At 39.0% G+C, this 17,797-nt stretch overlaps 2 protein-coding genes across 2 annotated transcripts; both read right to left on the bottom strand.

Moving 5' to 3' along the window:
• Positions 1-408: 408 nt before the first annotated feature.
• cnih1 (cornichon family member 1) lies at positions 409-8,014 on the bottom strand. Its single transcript, XM_073484197.1, has 5 exons — positions 7,823-8,014; positions 6,178-6,246; positions 2,934-3,046; positions 2,689-2,832; positions 409-1,856 (listed from the first exon to the last, which is right to left on the bottom strand). The coding sequence occupies exons 1-5, from the start codon at positions 7,901-7,903 to the stop codon at positions 1,829-1,831; spliced, it is 435 nt and encodes a 144-aa protein (XP_073340298.1). The 5' UTR covers positions 7,904-8,014; the 3' UTR covers positions 409-1,828.
• A 992-nt stretch (positions 8,015-9,006) lies between these two features.
• gmfb (glia maturation factor, beta) lies at positions 9,007-16,958 on the bottom strand. The gene is made up of 7 exons (XM_073483722.1): positions 16,899-16,958; positions 14,096-14,192; positions 13,464-13,513; positions 13,236-13,285; positions 13,062-13,144; positions 12,896-12,969; positions 9,007-12,765 (listed from the first exon to the last, which is right to left on the bottom strand). The coding sequence occupies exons 1-7, from the start codon at positions 16,899-16,901 to the stop codon at positions 12,694-12,696; spliced, it is 429 nt and encodes a 142-aa protein (XP_073339823.1). The 5' UTR covers positions 16,902-16,958; the 3' UTR covers positions 9,007-12,693.
• Between the last annotated feature and the right edge of the window lie 839 nt (positions 16,959-17,797).

A 17,797-nucleotide genomic window follows, 5' to 3' on the forward strand; every position in this document is an offset into this window, starting at 1 on the left:
CATAGAAATTGATGCAGTAGTTATTTAAATACATCAATAACAAACAAAAATGTTACAGGAAAAGTAGAGGGGGTCACCACATTTGTCATTAGGCTACATTGTCTAAAACTTGCCCATGTACTTATTTTCTTTAAAGGTACAATATGTAGGAATTAGATACTGATTGAATTCATACTGGAAGTGCAGCTGTGTATCTAGTTGTCTGGACTGGGAGCTTGGAGTGAGGCCGGGATGGGGCTAGGTTGTTAGCATGCTAACTTCAGAAGATATCTCTGCAACACAATACATATACATCATATCAAAACTGTTATTTCTTCACATTGTTCATTTCTCGAATGTTTTGAATTAAAATTCTTACATATTTCCCGTTTAAAAGGTCTTAATTTAAAGCACCAGTCCAGTCCATAATAACAGAGTGGGATACTTTTATTTAGATTCAAATAAACTCATTTCCTAGATGTGACATGATGGGATCTAATACAAAAAATTGAATTTTTATCTGTGACAAATGATCATCCCTTTCCCTGATAAATTTACACATTTGAAAATGGCAATAAATACTCTAGTATTTACTAATTTCATCTAATGGCTGCGACTCTAAAGAAAAAAAAAAAAAATCACTTTCCAGATTTGATTCTGGAAATGACCCGACACTGCGAGGAGTGCTTGATATCCTGGAGACGTTAAAAAGTAAAATTAAAAAACACTGAATAAATAAAACACTGGAGGTCCTAACGCGGTGGAATATTTGATGTTGAAATAGACAAAAATGCACAATGACAAAAACGGTTAAGGAATTTCAAAAAGGTACATTCAACAGTATGGCACATCTGCAGTTCCTACCGAAGCTCAAACGCAGAAAAGCAGAGAATAACAGTACTGTCGCTGCCTAGAGCTGAATTTATTAGTGTACTGTTGAGTCTACCTTTTCAGTTATGGATAGCTGCGAGGGCGATTCTACAGAAACACAGGTCACATACACGTTGCCGTCTCTACTCTGGATTCACACTTAAGAAAACAAATATTGTCATTGATCTCAACAGGGATTACATGATTTAAATGTGATGATAAATAGGTCTGAAGTATTGGAAACGATACATCAGATTGTTTGGAAACTGATGCGACAACCAGACTATGATTGTCCCTGTGCAGCACGCTTCGCTAAGTGATAATAACCCATGCACTTCAGCCCTCACTGTACATAACTGTACCTTCAAGTCCCAAAGTGCTCCCATTAAGACCATATGTATCTGTGGGCGAGAACAGGAGTCTAGTTTGCACTTTTTTTCAGTTGTTTTAGTGATGATAATGAATCACGTGGCAGGTATAAATTAGCTGTTAAAGCCCAGAATCTAAAATCACAGAAAAAGCTAATGCAATTCAGCACACAGCTCAGATTCTCACAGATAATGCACACCTGAAAATGTCTACCTAAATCTGTAAACACTCAATAGTTGGGAACCAAGATGAAAAAAAAAAACCTTTATTCAAATCCCAAGCATCAAAAATCACCACGCCATTAAAAATAAAAAAAAAAAAAAGGAAAAAAGAAAACTTGTCCATTCAGGTTTGTCCTCATTTTCCATAAAATCTAAACTATAGTGCTTATGAGAGGAACGCTGCGACCGAGATATTCTCTTAAAACGGGCTAAATGTTTCCGAAATGACACTCTGCGCTGTGTGTGTTGGGAATCGAGAGTTCGTCCGCTTGAAATGGCGTCTTGTGTTGCTGAACGGTGGTCTCCAGCAGGTCCAGTGTTCCAGCACTAAGATCATAGTGTCTGGTCGTCTACTGTACATGCAGGTCCTTGTCCTTCATCGTCCGGGTTTAAGAGCTCACCAGAACATAAATCATCCTGTTGAGAAAGAGAGGAGAAAGTGGAAGACGTTAAATACTTAAATGTGTTTCTCAATGTCAGCAGGCATCAACATGTTGAGTTTTTCTTGGCGAGAGTTAGGTGAAAAGATTGATACCAGTTCCATATCTGTCAGGTAAATATGAAGCTACAACCAGGAGACTACTGGCTTTGCTTATTTGATCTTTCTCGTATGTTACCAGAGAAAGAAAGCACATTTTTCTGGCTGTTTGGGGCAAAAAACTATCACGAGTTAATGCCGATAAAAAAGTGATTCAGCAATCGAACTCGAGCATGTAACGCAAGGCAAAAATTTGTTATGCGTTCAGTTTGAATACCATAACACTGAAGGGGAGACGGCTAGCAAAGATTTGTCCAAAGGTAACACAAATCCACATATTAGCATGTGTAAAACGCACAAATTAACACAATAATCTTGTTTCATTCGGGGATTACAGGGGATTATATAACCGATTATTTCCTGAGCTGGAGCAGCTGAGACTCCATGAGAAAAACCAAAGTGTAAAAGTGATTGTAGGCAAATGTCATAATCTTTGAACAGAGCCAGGCTTCCAGCTGTTTATGCTATGATGGCTAGCTGCTGCCTGTAGCCTCAATGTTTGTGTTGATCTTCTAACTCTGGGCAGGAAAGCGAACAAGCACATTTCCCTAAAAAGCTGGCACGGGATCAGTATAATCAGAGATTTTCCATCTTATCTTTTAAGTAAAACTCTTGATTTGCTCTTGGATTAGCTCAAACGGATTAGCTCAGGATGAAGTCAAAATTTGACCTCTCACAACAAAGAAACAAGACAGGAAAATGATTTTGTACCCGTAGAGATAGTAGAAGAATGAGAGGAGGTAGAAAGCCAGTTTGCACCAGCCTTCTTTTTGACAGAACGCCAGGATGTCAGCATTCATGATGGTTGTTGGGTCATAGAGTCCTGGACAGCTCATCACAGGTCTGCTCATGTACCTGCAACACAGGAAATACAGTAGTGTGTTAATTCAGATTATACAGGCTTAAAAGGTACTGAATTATATTGATGGACTATCACTAATGAGACAGATGCCCACCTCCAGACATGATAAGCCAGCAGTGGCAAGTTGAGACAGAGGGTGAGCCACTCGGCCGCACAGAAGAACATCACGCAGAAGAAGAAGTGGATGAGATACTCTGGGAGCACCAGCTGAAAAGAGGAAAAATGAATAAAATGTCAATCACAGTGAAAAGTCAGATCAGCTCCCTTGTTATTTGTTCTTATAAGCCCTGATGCTGATTGAATGTCAGAAATATATAGACAAACTCTTTAACTGCCCACACAAAATACTTAATTGCCAAGTGTGGAGTTATGAGAAGGTAAAGTCAGACATTACCAAGCCTCAAAGGCAATGAGGCCGTTTTACAAAAGAGAAAGCTGAGCTATTTAAAGAGCCAGACGTCTAAAAATGGCAGCCGGCTCCACAGAGAGTCAGAGACGGGAGTGAAATACAAATGAGCTACAGTGATATGCTCATTTTAACAAAGCACTGCATATGCGCTCAAATGTCTGTTTAGTAGAGCCTCTTGTTTCACACCATCGGGCCCAGCTTGACATTATAATACTACACATTACTACATATGTCACAGTAAGATATTGTGCTTTATATGAAATACATGAACAGTGCTTTATCATGCACTGATCTGATACAATGTGTAACAAGATAAACAGGGTGGGAAATTAAGACCTATCACCTGCAAATTGGAGTGATTTTTAACACCTAAATGTGAGATCAAACTATGAAAAAAGCCTGTTTGGCTGACTTAAAACTCCTACTGTGAGGCTTAAGCATTACCAGAAGACGTCCTCTATCTGACGCGGAGAAACAGTGAGGAAGGAAAAATGTCTGTATGACGTTTTTAGCCTCACAGGCATCCAAATCATGCATCACATGACCACTGATGTTTCGGTGAATCATGTGAGTTCCTGGTACAATTTAGAAATCTACAAGTGTGTTGCAAGTGGATAGAAAAGGTTCATTTCCCACCCTGTTATATGTCATGCATCATCAGGTCTGGCCACAGGTAAGAAAAAAAAAAAAAAAGGGGAAACCCATCAACAATTTGCTCTGGGAGAATATTTGCACATCTCAACATCAACATCGTTCTGCAGTGAGGGCAAACCTCCAGATCATCCCACTGCCTGACAAACGGATCATGCTGCGAGCACTAGCAGTGTTGATGCAGCAGCCTGCCTCGGGTTGACGAGAGTTCGAACTGGTGCGGGGTTCAGGGGGGCAGATGGAGGCACCACATGGAAGCCATGCATTCAAAGAGAGCAGAGGGCGGAGAGGGTGGGGGCGGCAACCAACAGCCCACAGATGGAAAAGGTGAGGGGTGTGTAGGAAGAGGAAGGTGTAGGGGACTATAATGAATCCTGCACTGTGCTGCCAAATACAAAACAACTGATCACAGCACAAAAAATGTGCCAACTGAGCTGAGCGTTCGACACGCAAAAAAAAAAAGGGACTGGTCAAAACTGCAGATAGTACTGTGGACTGCGTCATGGATTAGAGACTCCAGGACTCTGTGTTTTCAACCAAAATAACTCCTCCTACTACTGAAATCACTAACCAATCAGTAGACCCAAATATTGCTGAGCTGGAGAGTGTTGGGATCCTGCAGCCATCTGTTCAACACCACAGGTGATGGAGGTCAGATCCAACACCGAGCTCACGTAGCTTATTTATGCTAATTGCTGAATCAAACTGTAGCTTCCACCTCACAGAAAATCTAACGATTGTCATCTGTGTGAATAGATAAATTTAAAGCCGAAACATTAAATCAATGTAGTCGTTTCGACGACGATCAAGCATCCTCACGTATCCACTGTAAGAATCTACTGACATCATCTGACTTCACATGATTACTATGAATAGAGTGCAGCAGGCACGAGTCCTAAAGCCTGGACATAAGTTCGAATTTTGCATTTCCAGTTCCCTCGTCTCAAAGTCTCGGTTTTTTTTGGAGATTTTCACATTTTCTTCTAATACGTCAGTGATTTGGCCACTAGTGAATCATAAAGTGTGACTGTGTCTGGCTTTTTTCTTGCCTAAATGAGAACTGGAGGACTGATCAATTAATAGTTAAGTGTGGATAGTATGGAGAAGCGAGACACTTAGTGGTGGCGACGGTGAAGCCACGCGACCACGATTTAATTCATTTATACTGCAGTTTAGCTTTTTACTACTGGTGATTGCCACAGAGCTTTTTTTCTGCAATAATCCAAAATCCAATTGAAAAATCCTGTTGGCTTTTTGGAGGGAACCAGAGTGATGCTAACGTCGTCCCTGCAGCACTCTATAGTGACATTAAGACGCGTCATCAGGACGGTGTATCGGCCTGGCATCACGTTACTAACTGGCTCAAACTCAAGACTTGTGTCCTGGCTGCCTGATTTTTCTGGGAGTTTAACTTCACCTGTACTTATAAACACTATTTGCAAACAAAGGGTAGGTTGTAATAAAGATCATGCATGTTTTGAGCATTTGCAAGTCTTTTCAGTTAACAGCTACACTTTATCTATAATCAATACCTAATAATAGAGAATATTGTCCACTACTACACACACACCGTGGTTTCTATACCTAAGAGAGCAGCTTAACACAGTCAATTCAGATCGGGCAACAGAAAGCACAATCATTTCTGTAGATACTCTTAATGCCATGAAGCTGTAATTTAAAAAAGGCCTTTAAGACGAGAAAATACACTTAAAAAAATAAATATTAACATCCACAACAGCTGAAAGATTCCCACAAAATTTCAAAAATAAAATCTGCTGCCTGACAGTTAAAAAACCAGAGGCACAGGTGGCATGCCGTCTAATCCCGAGCTGCACTCTGGCCTCGACTCTGAGATTAGTTAACTGAAAAGACGTTTGCAAACACTTCTCCGTGCAAAATGACAAGACTGCAGTTCAACTGAGCGGGCATTTTAAAGATTGGTACAAACCTTTAATGCAATTTTGACTCTTTTAATCTTTTTGACCTTTTCAACTGTCTTTTTGCCGTTAACAAAAGTGTAAAAACAACAACAAAACAAAAAAAAAGCAAGATTAGGAAAAACAAAAAACAACAAAAGGCGTTAGAGTTTGACAGCTGACAAGATCACTGAATTCATAACAGGCAGGTTATTTAGCAAAACAGTGCAGAGAAATGATTGAAAAAAGACAGATAGGCGGATAAAGTTATCCTAAAGTAAATGAAAAACCTTTCAACAGAGCATATCTGCATGCAGTCAAAGAGGCAAGGAGAGTGTGTCAGGTGAGGTTGTGTCACTTACCGGATTTAAAGTGTTACACTGATCTATAGGATTCTTGTAATCAGTCTTCAGCTCATCAAATGCTATTATCTGGGGGAGCAAACGTTCACAATGTGACAACGTACCGAGCAGAGCAGCTCGGTGGAAACACACATTTTATGGACATGCACTGTGATGTGTTGTTTTTATTTTCATGCCTTATATTTTCATGAATAACTTTTTAAAAATAGCACAAAGCAATATAGTTTAATACGGCCACTCATTCACAAAACAGGCTCCTTCTGTTATGTATATTTGCTACAACTAACGATTAATTTCAATTTTGTTTGATTTGTCTTTGTTTTAATTAAACCATTATAATTCGCTTTATTATATTTGTCAGAACGAGTGTAGTGATGTCATTTTAGACTGTAAATATCCTGCTTCCATTACATACCTTTGTCACGTGTTTGATAAGCACATTTGACAGATCGATGCAAAATATGTGTGTGTATTTGCCGATATACTGATATCAGATTTGATTTTATTCACATGTCAACATCGATACGTGGCCCCAATAACGAGTACAGTAAGAACATAATTAAAAAGGATAACTATACGTTTCCACAGCAAAAGATGTCCAGTTCAAAACCCAAGTATTTACAAAAAGAGCTAAAATAGAGAAAAGGGGAACGCTATTTTGATTAATTTTTAATTTACTAATCAATCAATCAACGACATTTTTGAGCATTACTGTCAAATCAATGTACTCAGTAGTCACCCTTCATTATTGTGTCTAATGATTCCTGTTGTTTATCCCTGAATATTTAAATCTTAAGTAGCATTTGCCAAAATACTTACTTCATCATCCGTCTGTGTCTAAACTTATATTGTTTCTGCAGACTGGTAAACCAAAGATTATATGTAAACTAGGTGCATTTTAGAGTAATGTTTTGCCTCTATTCAAATAACTGGGCTTGTGCTGGGAAGCTATTCTGGTTGTTTACCATTGTACTATGGTTTTGCTTTATGTTTATAATCTTAAAACCTAAATCTGACATTTAATTCACGGTCACAGTTTTAATCCATGTCATTTAGTTTTCTGAATCACACATTGGTGTGTGATTCTTGTTTACTTATCATACCTGCCAGTTTCCCAGACATATTAGACACAAATGAAAAACCCTAAGGGCGTAACATTTAACTATTCAAGTCACATAATCTGTGGTTATAATCTTGGCAACGCGACAATAAAACTAACGGTGCAACAAAACCAAACAATGTGACAGGAAACTGGTGACAGCAGCATCACAGGACAGAATGGAAGCTAACAGCTAGCCTGCTAACTAGCTGGCTAACATTAGCTACTAGCTGAACCCTAATCATTAAACGAGCCTGACAAGTTATTAAACATTTCCTGTAATTAGGTAACGAATAACAAAACGTAAACAATAAAAAATTACAACAGTAATGTGAAGTTAAATACAAATAACGTTATTTTCGGTCTCGGCGCTTTAGCTAACTTTAGCTAGCTCCTAGCTAAACCTCCCGGCTATGTGGCTACAAGCTGGCCTAGCGTTAGCCCGGTCTCTCCCAGCCTCCCTCCCCGTCTTTAACCCGCTTTCATCGGCGCTGTTGACGTGCCAGGCCGGCGGTCTTATCTAAAGTCGTCTGACTGCGTACTTACATGCCAGATAGCGAAGAAGATAAGCGCCGCCGTGAGCAGCAGAGCGAGCATGTAACAAAAGGCCGCGAATGTGAACGCCATTTTTTCTCCGGTTCTGCTCGTCGGGTCCTGGCTCGGTCGGCGGATGATGCAGGCGGCTCCGTGCCCGTTTTTGAGATTTGTCAGCGTGGCTTCTTCTTCTCCAGTCAGCGATCAGCCAGCTGGCATCTTTACTGCTGCATTACTGCCATCTCCTGGAGCTGTGCGTGTCCTTTAGTCCTCCACTGTTCGAGGCTAGGATGGTGGCAGGGTCCGCCACATATCAACAAAGTAAAACAGTATGAGTTTGTTTGTTTTTAGTTTATTTACGCGTAAAAAAATCATCAAGATTTTTCTCTTCTGATTAAATGTTCTTCCCCTAAACTACATAATGCACCTATATAACCATATAATATATATAAAAGTGAAAGTCACCCATATGAATAGTACTTAAGTATTTAAGTATAAAAACTACCAGTAAAAGTAAAGTATACATATGTAATAATATGTAATCTGTTTCTTTTTATCTGGTTGCCGACAAAATGCAGAATATAATCTGCAAAGTAACTAGTAACTGAAGTTATCTGATAAATGTAGTGGAGTAAAAAGTACAAGACTTGCCTTCAAAATGTAGCGGAGTGGAAGAAAATGGAAATACTTAAGTACAAGTACAGCAGCATTGTACTTAAGCACAGTACTTGAGTAAATGTACTTAGTTACATGCCATCTGCTGCACTAAATATAATAAACATACACATCACACATCGTCTGCAGTGATGTAATGTAACTAAGAGCATTTACTCAAGTACTGTACTTAAGTACAATTTTCAGTTACTTGTACTTTACTTGAGTATTTCCATTTTCTGCTACTCTATAATCCACTTCACTACATTTTGGAGGCAAATGTTTACTTGATAACTTTAGTTACTATTTACTTTGCAGATTACATACTGCATCAGATCTGAATGTGTATAATTTACTTCTACTTTTGATACTTAAGTACATTTAATATCAGATACTTTAGACTTTTACTCAAGTACTATTCGCATGGTAATATTTTAACACGATATCTTTACTTTTACTTTTGATATTTAAGTACATCTATCTTGTACTGTAAGTTACTTTTACTGAAGTATGTTTGAACACAAGTGTGAGGGAAACACTGGTAAACATCACTGTCATTTTATTTGGACAATAGGACAATAGACATTTTATAAAGTATGGGAAAATACAAATATCTCAAGTTTCACTGATGCCATGAGGCAGCTGGTTATGATACATGTCTCAGGTGTGTTTTTATTATTAAAAAGGAAAAAGAAAATAGGTTATTAGGCATTTGATCAGAGAGGACACCAAGAGCTGAACAACACATCTGCAGGTAAAAGACTCAAGAGGCCGAGTTTACGACAGGTTCACCACATAGGAAGGAAAAGCTATTAGATCCACAGGACATGACCGGATACATGGCTCAATATAAATGTACTGAGGAGATTGATTTTGATACACGATCAATGGTAGCAGAGGGGTTTCTTCAAAGTACGTAAATACTTTTGGTAGAGTAAGAACACAGCTGAGACCAGATGTTTGAGATGCAAGCGTTGCCCCGTTTTTAGGAATGTATGTGCAAACAAATGTTTTCAGTCGTGTCAGCTTCACGTCATAATTTGTGTGGCAGAGAAGCGAATTCTCAAATAAGTCGTACGGAAACTTCTTGTCAGTCTTATGAAAATTGTTCAGACGTACGTTAAAGCGTCCAGTCAGTCCTTCTTACAGTAGCTCTCCACATTTTAGAGGTTTTAGGAATTTACATTGCACGTTTCGTCGTTTTAAAACAAATACGAAGGCCATCGCTGAGTTGGGCCTGTGCTGCTTTTGCCAAAACAAAACCTTCATAAACAAACCGTGCCTTCTGAGTTCAGATTTACAGTTTTGAAATGGTTTTGCAGATCTTAGGGTCATAAAATCACTTCCCCATAAGGGAAAGCATACAATTTTAGTTGAAGTAAGTACAGAAAGCATTATAATCACAAGAATCACCCACATCGGACTGATGTTTTTGTTGCTACAGCAGCATTAAACTGGTTAATATGTAGCTGACAGTGTAGATTTGAGCTTTGATGCCATTAGTAGACAGCAAAACATGTGATTGCAGTTATACCCCATTGTTCCTGTTGGATTAATCCCTGCCCTGACATGCAAATCATAAATGATTAACGTCTAACGTTTGACATCAATAAATGATTTACATGAAACGGTGTGATTGTGCGTACGTATCTTTGAGTCAGATCTCTGGAAGAAGAAACTGTTTCACCAAGATTAAATAGAAAAAAGATGTCGTCTCTTGGATTTTGCAGATCAGAAAGTAAAATAAAAAATTAGTGTCTTTAACAAAAAATCCCCCAACAAAGCTTTTTCCAATCACCTTTGATTTTCTCACAAAACTGTTGAAAAATTGTGTCATTTTTTTTCATTTTGGCCTCAAGATTCGTTTTTAAAAAATATGCCAAAAATAAAAAATTAAGACAAGGCAGTGGTATGGTAGACTTAGCAGTATGACATCTTACATGAGGGGGCGATTTCCTGTCACAACGTTCCCATATCCATTTCCAAAGTTTCTGATGAGCGAACATGTGGAAGTAATTTGTGCCGATTATCCCTCAAGGGTCAGATCTCTCACAGCTCACAGGAAACCAATCTGCAGGTGCATTTCATGTAGCTTTACTATCCGGGACTGGTCGGCATGCTGTTAAGAGCCGTCGATCCTTCAAGTATTAGTGACTGGTTTGAAATTTTAGTGTTTTGGATTGGTTTGAATCCTGTTTTAGAGGATCTTCAGCAGGGAAAGAGGAAGAACTGTCTCTTCGGGTGTGAAATACAGTCAAATACATACAATAAGGTCCATAAGTGTTTGGAAAGTGACACATTTTCTGTTGTTTAACTCTGTATTCCAGCACGTTGGCTTTGAAATGTGGCAAAAGCTCAAATTTGCAGAGGTGGGAAGTAGTTACCGTACTTCGGTAGATTTTTCAGGTATCTGTACTTTGAGTATTTATTTTCTGACAACTTTTTACTTTTACTCCGGACATTTGAACACAAATATCTCCTCAAAACAGGCTCGTTACTTTAGTTTTAATGCATCTGAGGGGAATTATCGATTATTTACGACACTTTACCGACCCAAAATGTCGGTATTTAACTCCCTGGGAATGAAACTCAACAATCAAATATCTTTGTGGTGCGTTTAAGAACAGCTCGGACGAATCCTACTGATCCTACCTTTAAGTTAAATAGTGAATTATATTTTTGTTTTAGTTAAGAATGTGTGTACTTTTGCCACCTCTGCAAATTTGTCATGTTAGCCTCAATCTGAGTTTAATTTCAAACCCAACATGACAGAAAACAGATCAAACACACCAAAAAAAGTGTAGATATTAGATATAGGCATGGAAAATGAGCTGCTGGCACATTCAACACACACATCAGCCTTCAAAAAAAGCTATATTGGTCGAACCCCATCCTGTATGGAAAATGGAAATTGCCCAGATGTTGTCTTTTACCTACCAAGTCTAAATATTAAGCACAACTGGCGTTTGGAGAAGTCCCAGCCATCATTCTCAAGGCTGCGACCGCCACTAAGCAATCAAAAGTGGCTTTACATCAGAATGAAGCACGACATTCATTAACACGAATAACAGCAATAGCTATAATGCACAATATTAGCTAACAATCTCCCTAAAGACACAGTAAGTAACCCACTAATACAGAGCAGCCCAGTAGATTAGAAAGAGGGCAGGCGATGCCACCCTGTGGTCAGTGTTTTCAAGACTGTCGTGGTCGCTAGACACGGAGGTTTGTTGTAGGTTATAAATCTCTCAGTCTGGAATGTTTCAGTGGAAATATTGTTTTGAGGAGTGTGATATCGTTGTTACAAATATGCAGGTCAAAGGCAGAATAGAGCTTTACCCACGAGTCACACTGTTGTTTCTCTAAAAGATGCGATCTGAGGTTGGAAATCCGCAGTGTGCTAAGCACCACTCGAGGGCATCTGCCAGCTTGTTTATGTGCACAACAGAAGGTACGACACATCATATATAAGTGGGAGTGTCAGATGATCTTAGTGTTATTGTTATTTACAGTTTTAAATGAATACTGAAGGGGAGACTAAAGCGGGACTCTAAAATTGTTCTCTTAATTGCAGCTACGATTGTTCTGATGTTCTGGCAGGTTTGTTTTCACAACAAAAAAAGGGAAATAATGCTTCTATAATCCTTCATACATGGAGAAAAAACAAAAAAAATCTAAAAAATACTCCCTCAAATAATGAAACATAAAACGGTGAGACTCAGGAGGTTGAGAGTTGCAATAAACACCGAGTATAAACTGCTTAACGAAAGAGAAACTGCTGTTACAATGCCTTTGAATTCTCCTGAGTGAAATGTGTAGGAAGGGGTGAATGAGTACTACCAATTTCAGTCCACTTTAAGAGCTATGGGAGTGTTAGTTCAATACAGACACAACTGGCACATGGAGAGATTGTACGGGACACAAACCAGACCTGCGTCAAATAGTATTTTCAGTTCTAGGCTGCCAGATGGGAGGTTTAGTTAGTGTTGACAGTCACAGAAAAGCACACAAACTCTTGTGATTGTCTGCATGTTCTGGCACACTGAGTTGTAACATGCCGTAAACTATTACCAAAATGAGAACAGGAAGTATTTTGCAAACACTATTTAAATCAGGTCTGGTACAGAGAGGAGGGAAACATTAACTGTGGTTGTGTTCTTCCCAAGAGATGACACAAGTTGTGCAATCTGGATCCTCCTCACATCCCAGACCACCGGATGAGACGACTTTTAGCCGAAGAGCCGAAGTTTCTCTCTGAGCCACTCCTCTGTCAGGTCCTCTGTGTTTCTGATCTCAAACACCTGGTTAAAAAAACATGAACAAAAGAGCGTGGTTTCAACTTTTCTTGCAAAACGATGTCCAGACAGGCAGATATTCTCGCCCTCATCTACAGGGTAGCATCAATCGCACGCTCGCAGACGGCTCACTCACCTTGCTCAGCTGAACAGTATGCACCAGCTTGTTTTTGCTTCCTGCGTACATCATCATCTGCTCCGGTCTGCAACCTGCCGAACGCAAATACACCAACATTCACCACCTTGATGATTAAACATCGGGCGAGCAATGTGCACCATACATCCAGAGCAGGTGTTCTTACCCACGGGACTGGAGAAGATGAAGCAGAGAGGATAGGAAACACGTCCGTCGTCGTGTTGGTATTTATAGCTGTAGACGATAAACGTGCCTGGTGCTAAGGACAGTTCACAGATTTCACATCAGGAGTGTAAAAACACAGGTCAGGTGCATGTTAAAACACATATTCAAAGGATATCTTGGCTGTCTCTCAGGCAGTTCATCCTTCAGATCATCAGGAGAAATATCCTAAAAGAAAAAGACAGATATTTATGAATAGTTCAGTCTCAAGTTACACTTTATCGAGGGAAGCATTTATTCATTTAACAGCTGTTGGGCCAAAACAAGTTTGACCACGCAAAGTTCAAAGTTTAAAGTAAATTCAATATGCAAAAGTTGACCATTAACTAAACAACAGCTGAGTCACCTCGTGCTCCTCTTCAAGAATAACCAGCTGCTTGTCTTTGTCGATCTTCACTGAGGGGTAAAAACAGGAAAGCGTAGTCAACAGCTGCATGGAAACAATCATGTGTGTTCAGTAGCGGCTGCAGAAGCAGCAGCACATTTAAAGACTTTTGTATGAATGACTAAAAAAAGAAGAAGAAATATATTTTGTGTGTGTGTACTGGTGTTAAAGGTGTGTACGTTTGAGTCCGCGTCCATGGCATGTGAACACAACCCTAATCCCATTTAGCAGCGATGACATTTTGATCCAGAGATAGTGGAGGATAAAGCTTCAAACTGATGCAATACTAAACTGTCACACCACCTGCTGCATGTGGAAGAAGATGGCCTACATTTCCCATTTAGTGTCAAGTTAGTTTTATGCGGCTAAAAAACATAACGATCATCTGTCAGAAGGCTTTTAATCCTAACCAAACATGAAAGAGAGACATTTTAGGAAAAAGCCGTCTTTACTAGACTCTCGTGTTTGTAATATAATAATAATAATGAGTTAATACATCCACTAGATTCCACCTGCACCCTGTACGACCTACAAAACACGATCAATAACATGCGAGGAAAAGAAACCGAATGACATAAAATGTGAACACTCACTAACAATGGCGGCGTTATTGGTCTCCTTCCGGAAACGAAACTCCTTCAGCTTTTTCACCAGATCTTCATCCACCTCGCACACCACCAGTGATTCACTCTGATGATGACAGGAGAAACATGTAAATACATTCATGTGGTCACTAGTTTGTTCATTTGACATTTCGCTTTGTGTTTTTTTTTACACAGTTAACGAGCCAAAGCCTTGAACTTTGGATCTGAGACTAAAGACACCTTGACTTAACTAATGTATCTGATATTTGTAATATTCTGTACAACAAATGTTTGTTCCTCTGCATTTTATTTCTGGTAGTCATAGTGCATCTGCATGAGGAAGTGCTTCCTCACATCCATTACCTCCCTTTGTTCCGGGCAGCCTCTCTCTCCTACATATCGTCTATAATGAGGGGAAATAGTATTATGATGCTTTTGTTATGCAGAGCAGCATAAAGACAATGGAGCCTATACGTTGAAACAAAGGTGTGAACAGCTCCTGCAGAGAGATCCTCATTTCTGACTTCTACATCTTTAAACAGTTCATATCTAACATAGATAATAATTGATGCAATCCATGTCGAATGTGCAGAGTCTCTCCTGTTCAGTCACATGTTTACTCAGACAGAAACGCAAGAATGCAGAGCAAAGGCAAACTTTACAGCAACAGAGCGAGGCAGGTTATACCCTCCAACAAAATCATGATGGACAAAATGTATTTCAGCACATATAAAGACATATATAATCAATAACGCAGCAGTAATGGACAATCAATCTGAAAAATATCAATAAAAACACGTATTTATTTATTTATATACGTTATACGAGGAGTTTAAATGCACAATATGTGATTTCTGCATCTAGGACGAACAAAAGACATTTACTGAGCGTCGTGTGCATTGAGGGCACAAATGTTCACAGATGACGTAATGTAAGTTTTATTCACGTTAAGTTTAGTCTCATTCGCCGACTTCGACCGAATGAAACGCACCGTCACCTCGATTCTCTTCTTACATCTTATATCTTTAATTCTCAGACTTTGAGGCATATTTGCAGAGGGTTTATATGTATGGAGGGACAGATGCAGAGTCTGCAGCTTGAAGTGGTTGTCATGCATTTCATTGCTCATCTCTAACGCAGCGTGTTAGTATCCTGAAATTTCCCTGAAAAGTAAAAAAAACTGCAGTTCAGCTCTGTTTCTGCAGTCTAATCTGACCCACCGGCTTCAGTCAGAGAGAAAACAATAACCCAGCCTCGTCAGGATTTTATGTCACGTCCACACACACACACACATTATTACATAACTCCGCCACATAGACATAAAGTCTTTAAGAGTCTCTGCAGAGTCTCTCAATTCTATAATTACACCTTCCTGAACAGATGGCTGGTGGGAGTCAGGATTTCACTGGGCTCAGGGAGAAGATCTTCACAGATTAAGAAGGAGGCTGGGGGGGGTGTGGTGTGGTGTGGTGTGGTTGGGACTACAGAGAGTGGAAAACAGGATGCATATAGGAAGTTGATGGGGAGCAGGCAGGACTATAAAAGCCAGGGAGGCTGGTGGCCACAGGTTTAAATTCCTGCAGCCACTGACAGCTCGCTCGCTGGGTTTTGGCTGCTAATTCATCCAGGAAATGAGTCGGCTGTCTTTAAGTGTCTCAATTTAAACGTGTAAAAAAACGAGGTAACGACTCGGACCAGATGTTGATCGACACTGAAATACGGTCGAGCTGTCATGACACGCAGTCAAAAGCCCGGAGGGACACATTTTCATCATGATAAGCAGCCGAGCTAGCGTGAAGGCAGCTCCCCGAAAACCAGAAGTGTTGGGACACCGGAAGCCTGCTCAGTTAGACTTCAAAATAAAAGCACGCAGGCTGTCTGGTAAATATGAAAAGTGGAGCAAGAATCATAATACAGTTCATCTAATTTAATTAATTATCATGGGCATTTTTCAGCAATTAACAGAAAATAACAATCATGCCTTAAAGCAGTAATCCCACTTCTCATTCCTAAACATACAGATCACTCAATCAAAGAAATCTGTTGCAGCATTTATCCTTATTTGAGGAAAGTTACCCTGATGAGTATTTACTGTCTGTTACATGTGTCTTAATTTAATGATTTTGAAACACTACAAATAGCTGACTGTATTTTTATGACTAAACGTACAAGTGCTTGAAGTAATACAGAACAGAAATAGTAAAACAATGCTGTGAAGTACAGTCACCATTGTAGATATTTTTGTATGAATGTAGGATTAACTGCAGACTCTTAACTTTAATATATAATCTATACTTTAGCATGTATGAGATTTAAAGAATTATTTTACAATACATTCTTTTAAATACTTGATAATTATGAGGATGATGACTATTGAATACCATGAGAATTGATGAGAATTAGTTGCTTTTTATCAGTATTATTTGATTATTTTTGTCTTGTCATGGCTTGATTGCACTGATGCACATACGATACTCTAAATTAGGGATATTTGGATATGGGTGTATCTATCTGCATGTGCATGAATGTGCAATAAAAAAAAGTCCTGATATTTTAAAGCATTTCGTGCCAACAGTGGTTTTATTCTGAAATCCGTAACCGGAAACGGCGCACCTCCCCTCTGTCTAACTCGACACAATAGACGAGAGGGTGGAACTAATGCTAAGCTAGCAGGCTAACGCTAGCCAACCTGCGACCTCACTTTTTCCCCCAATAGTCTCCTGAACTTCACGTTTGTTGGAGCGGATGATGAAGAAAAAAGCAGAAACGATAGTGACGGCAGCTGTGTGACAGTAAACACGGAACAACTCACCATTGTTGTAGAGTTAAAGTCCCTGAAGCTGCAGCTGCTGCTCTGAATGCTACAGACGCTTTCAATGTTTTTTTTTTTTTCTTACTTCATCATCCTGTGACTCGTCTGACCAATCCCCAACAAGCGCCCCCTCCTGCAAAAGTTGGTCATAAATCTGCCCTCACTATTGTCCTGCAGCCCCAGTACTTCATTAAAACACAAAGCTTTATTAAACATTTAGTTGTTGCACAAGGGAAATAGCTTTTATAGTTAGAGTTCATAGAAAAATACTAGCTGCTGTGCACATTAAGTTTTTATATAGCCTGTGAAATGTATGTTCATTTAAAAAAAATATTTAATTATGTTGTAAGAACCCAAAAGTCACACTTGACATACTTGTACAAGTAAAGCTAAAAGTCGGATCGATGATAAAGTAAATTATTATAAATGCATTACTTTGGCTTTGATGCAGCATGTAGTCTGCAGAGTAACCAGTAACTAAAGTCATCAAATAAATGTAGTCTAGTGGGGTAAAAAGTACAATATCTGCCTCCAGAATGTAGTGATCAGAAGTATAAAGCAGCAGAAAACAGAAATACAAGTACAAGTATCTCAAAATTGTACTGAAGCGCAGGACTTGAGTAGCCTCAACTAAACTATCCACTAAAATACAACTACAGCCGTTAAATTCTATTATTAAATGTATTGTTTTATTAAATATTTACAATATATAATTATATAACACTACCTAATCATTTCTCTTACTTGTAATACTTTAAATAGTCTACATTCAGCTGACAGTATTACTGTACTTTTACACCAGCAGTACTGAGTTTAAAGAGCAAATATGTAAAAAAAAAATAACTTATTATGTGGCTTTATTTAAACATGAGTCTATAAGTAATGATATATAGAGATCA

Source organism: Pagrus major, chromosome 16, assembly GCF_040436345.1.
Source record: "Pagrus major chromosome 16, Pma_NU_1.0".
In the NCBI taxonomy this organism is placed as follows: domain Eukaryota; kingdom Metazoa; phylum Chordata; class Actinopteri; order Spariformes; family Sparidae; genus Pagrus; species Pagrus major.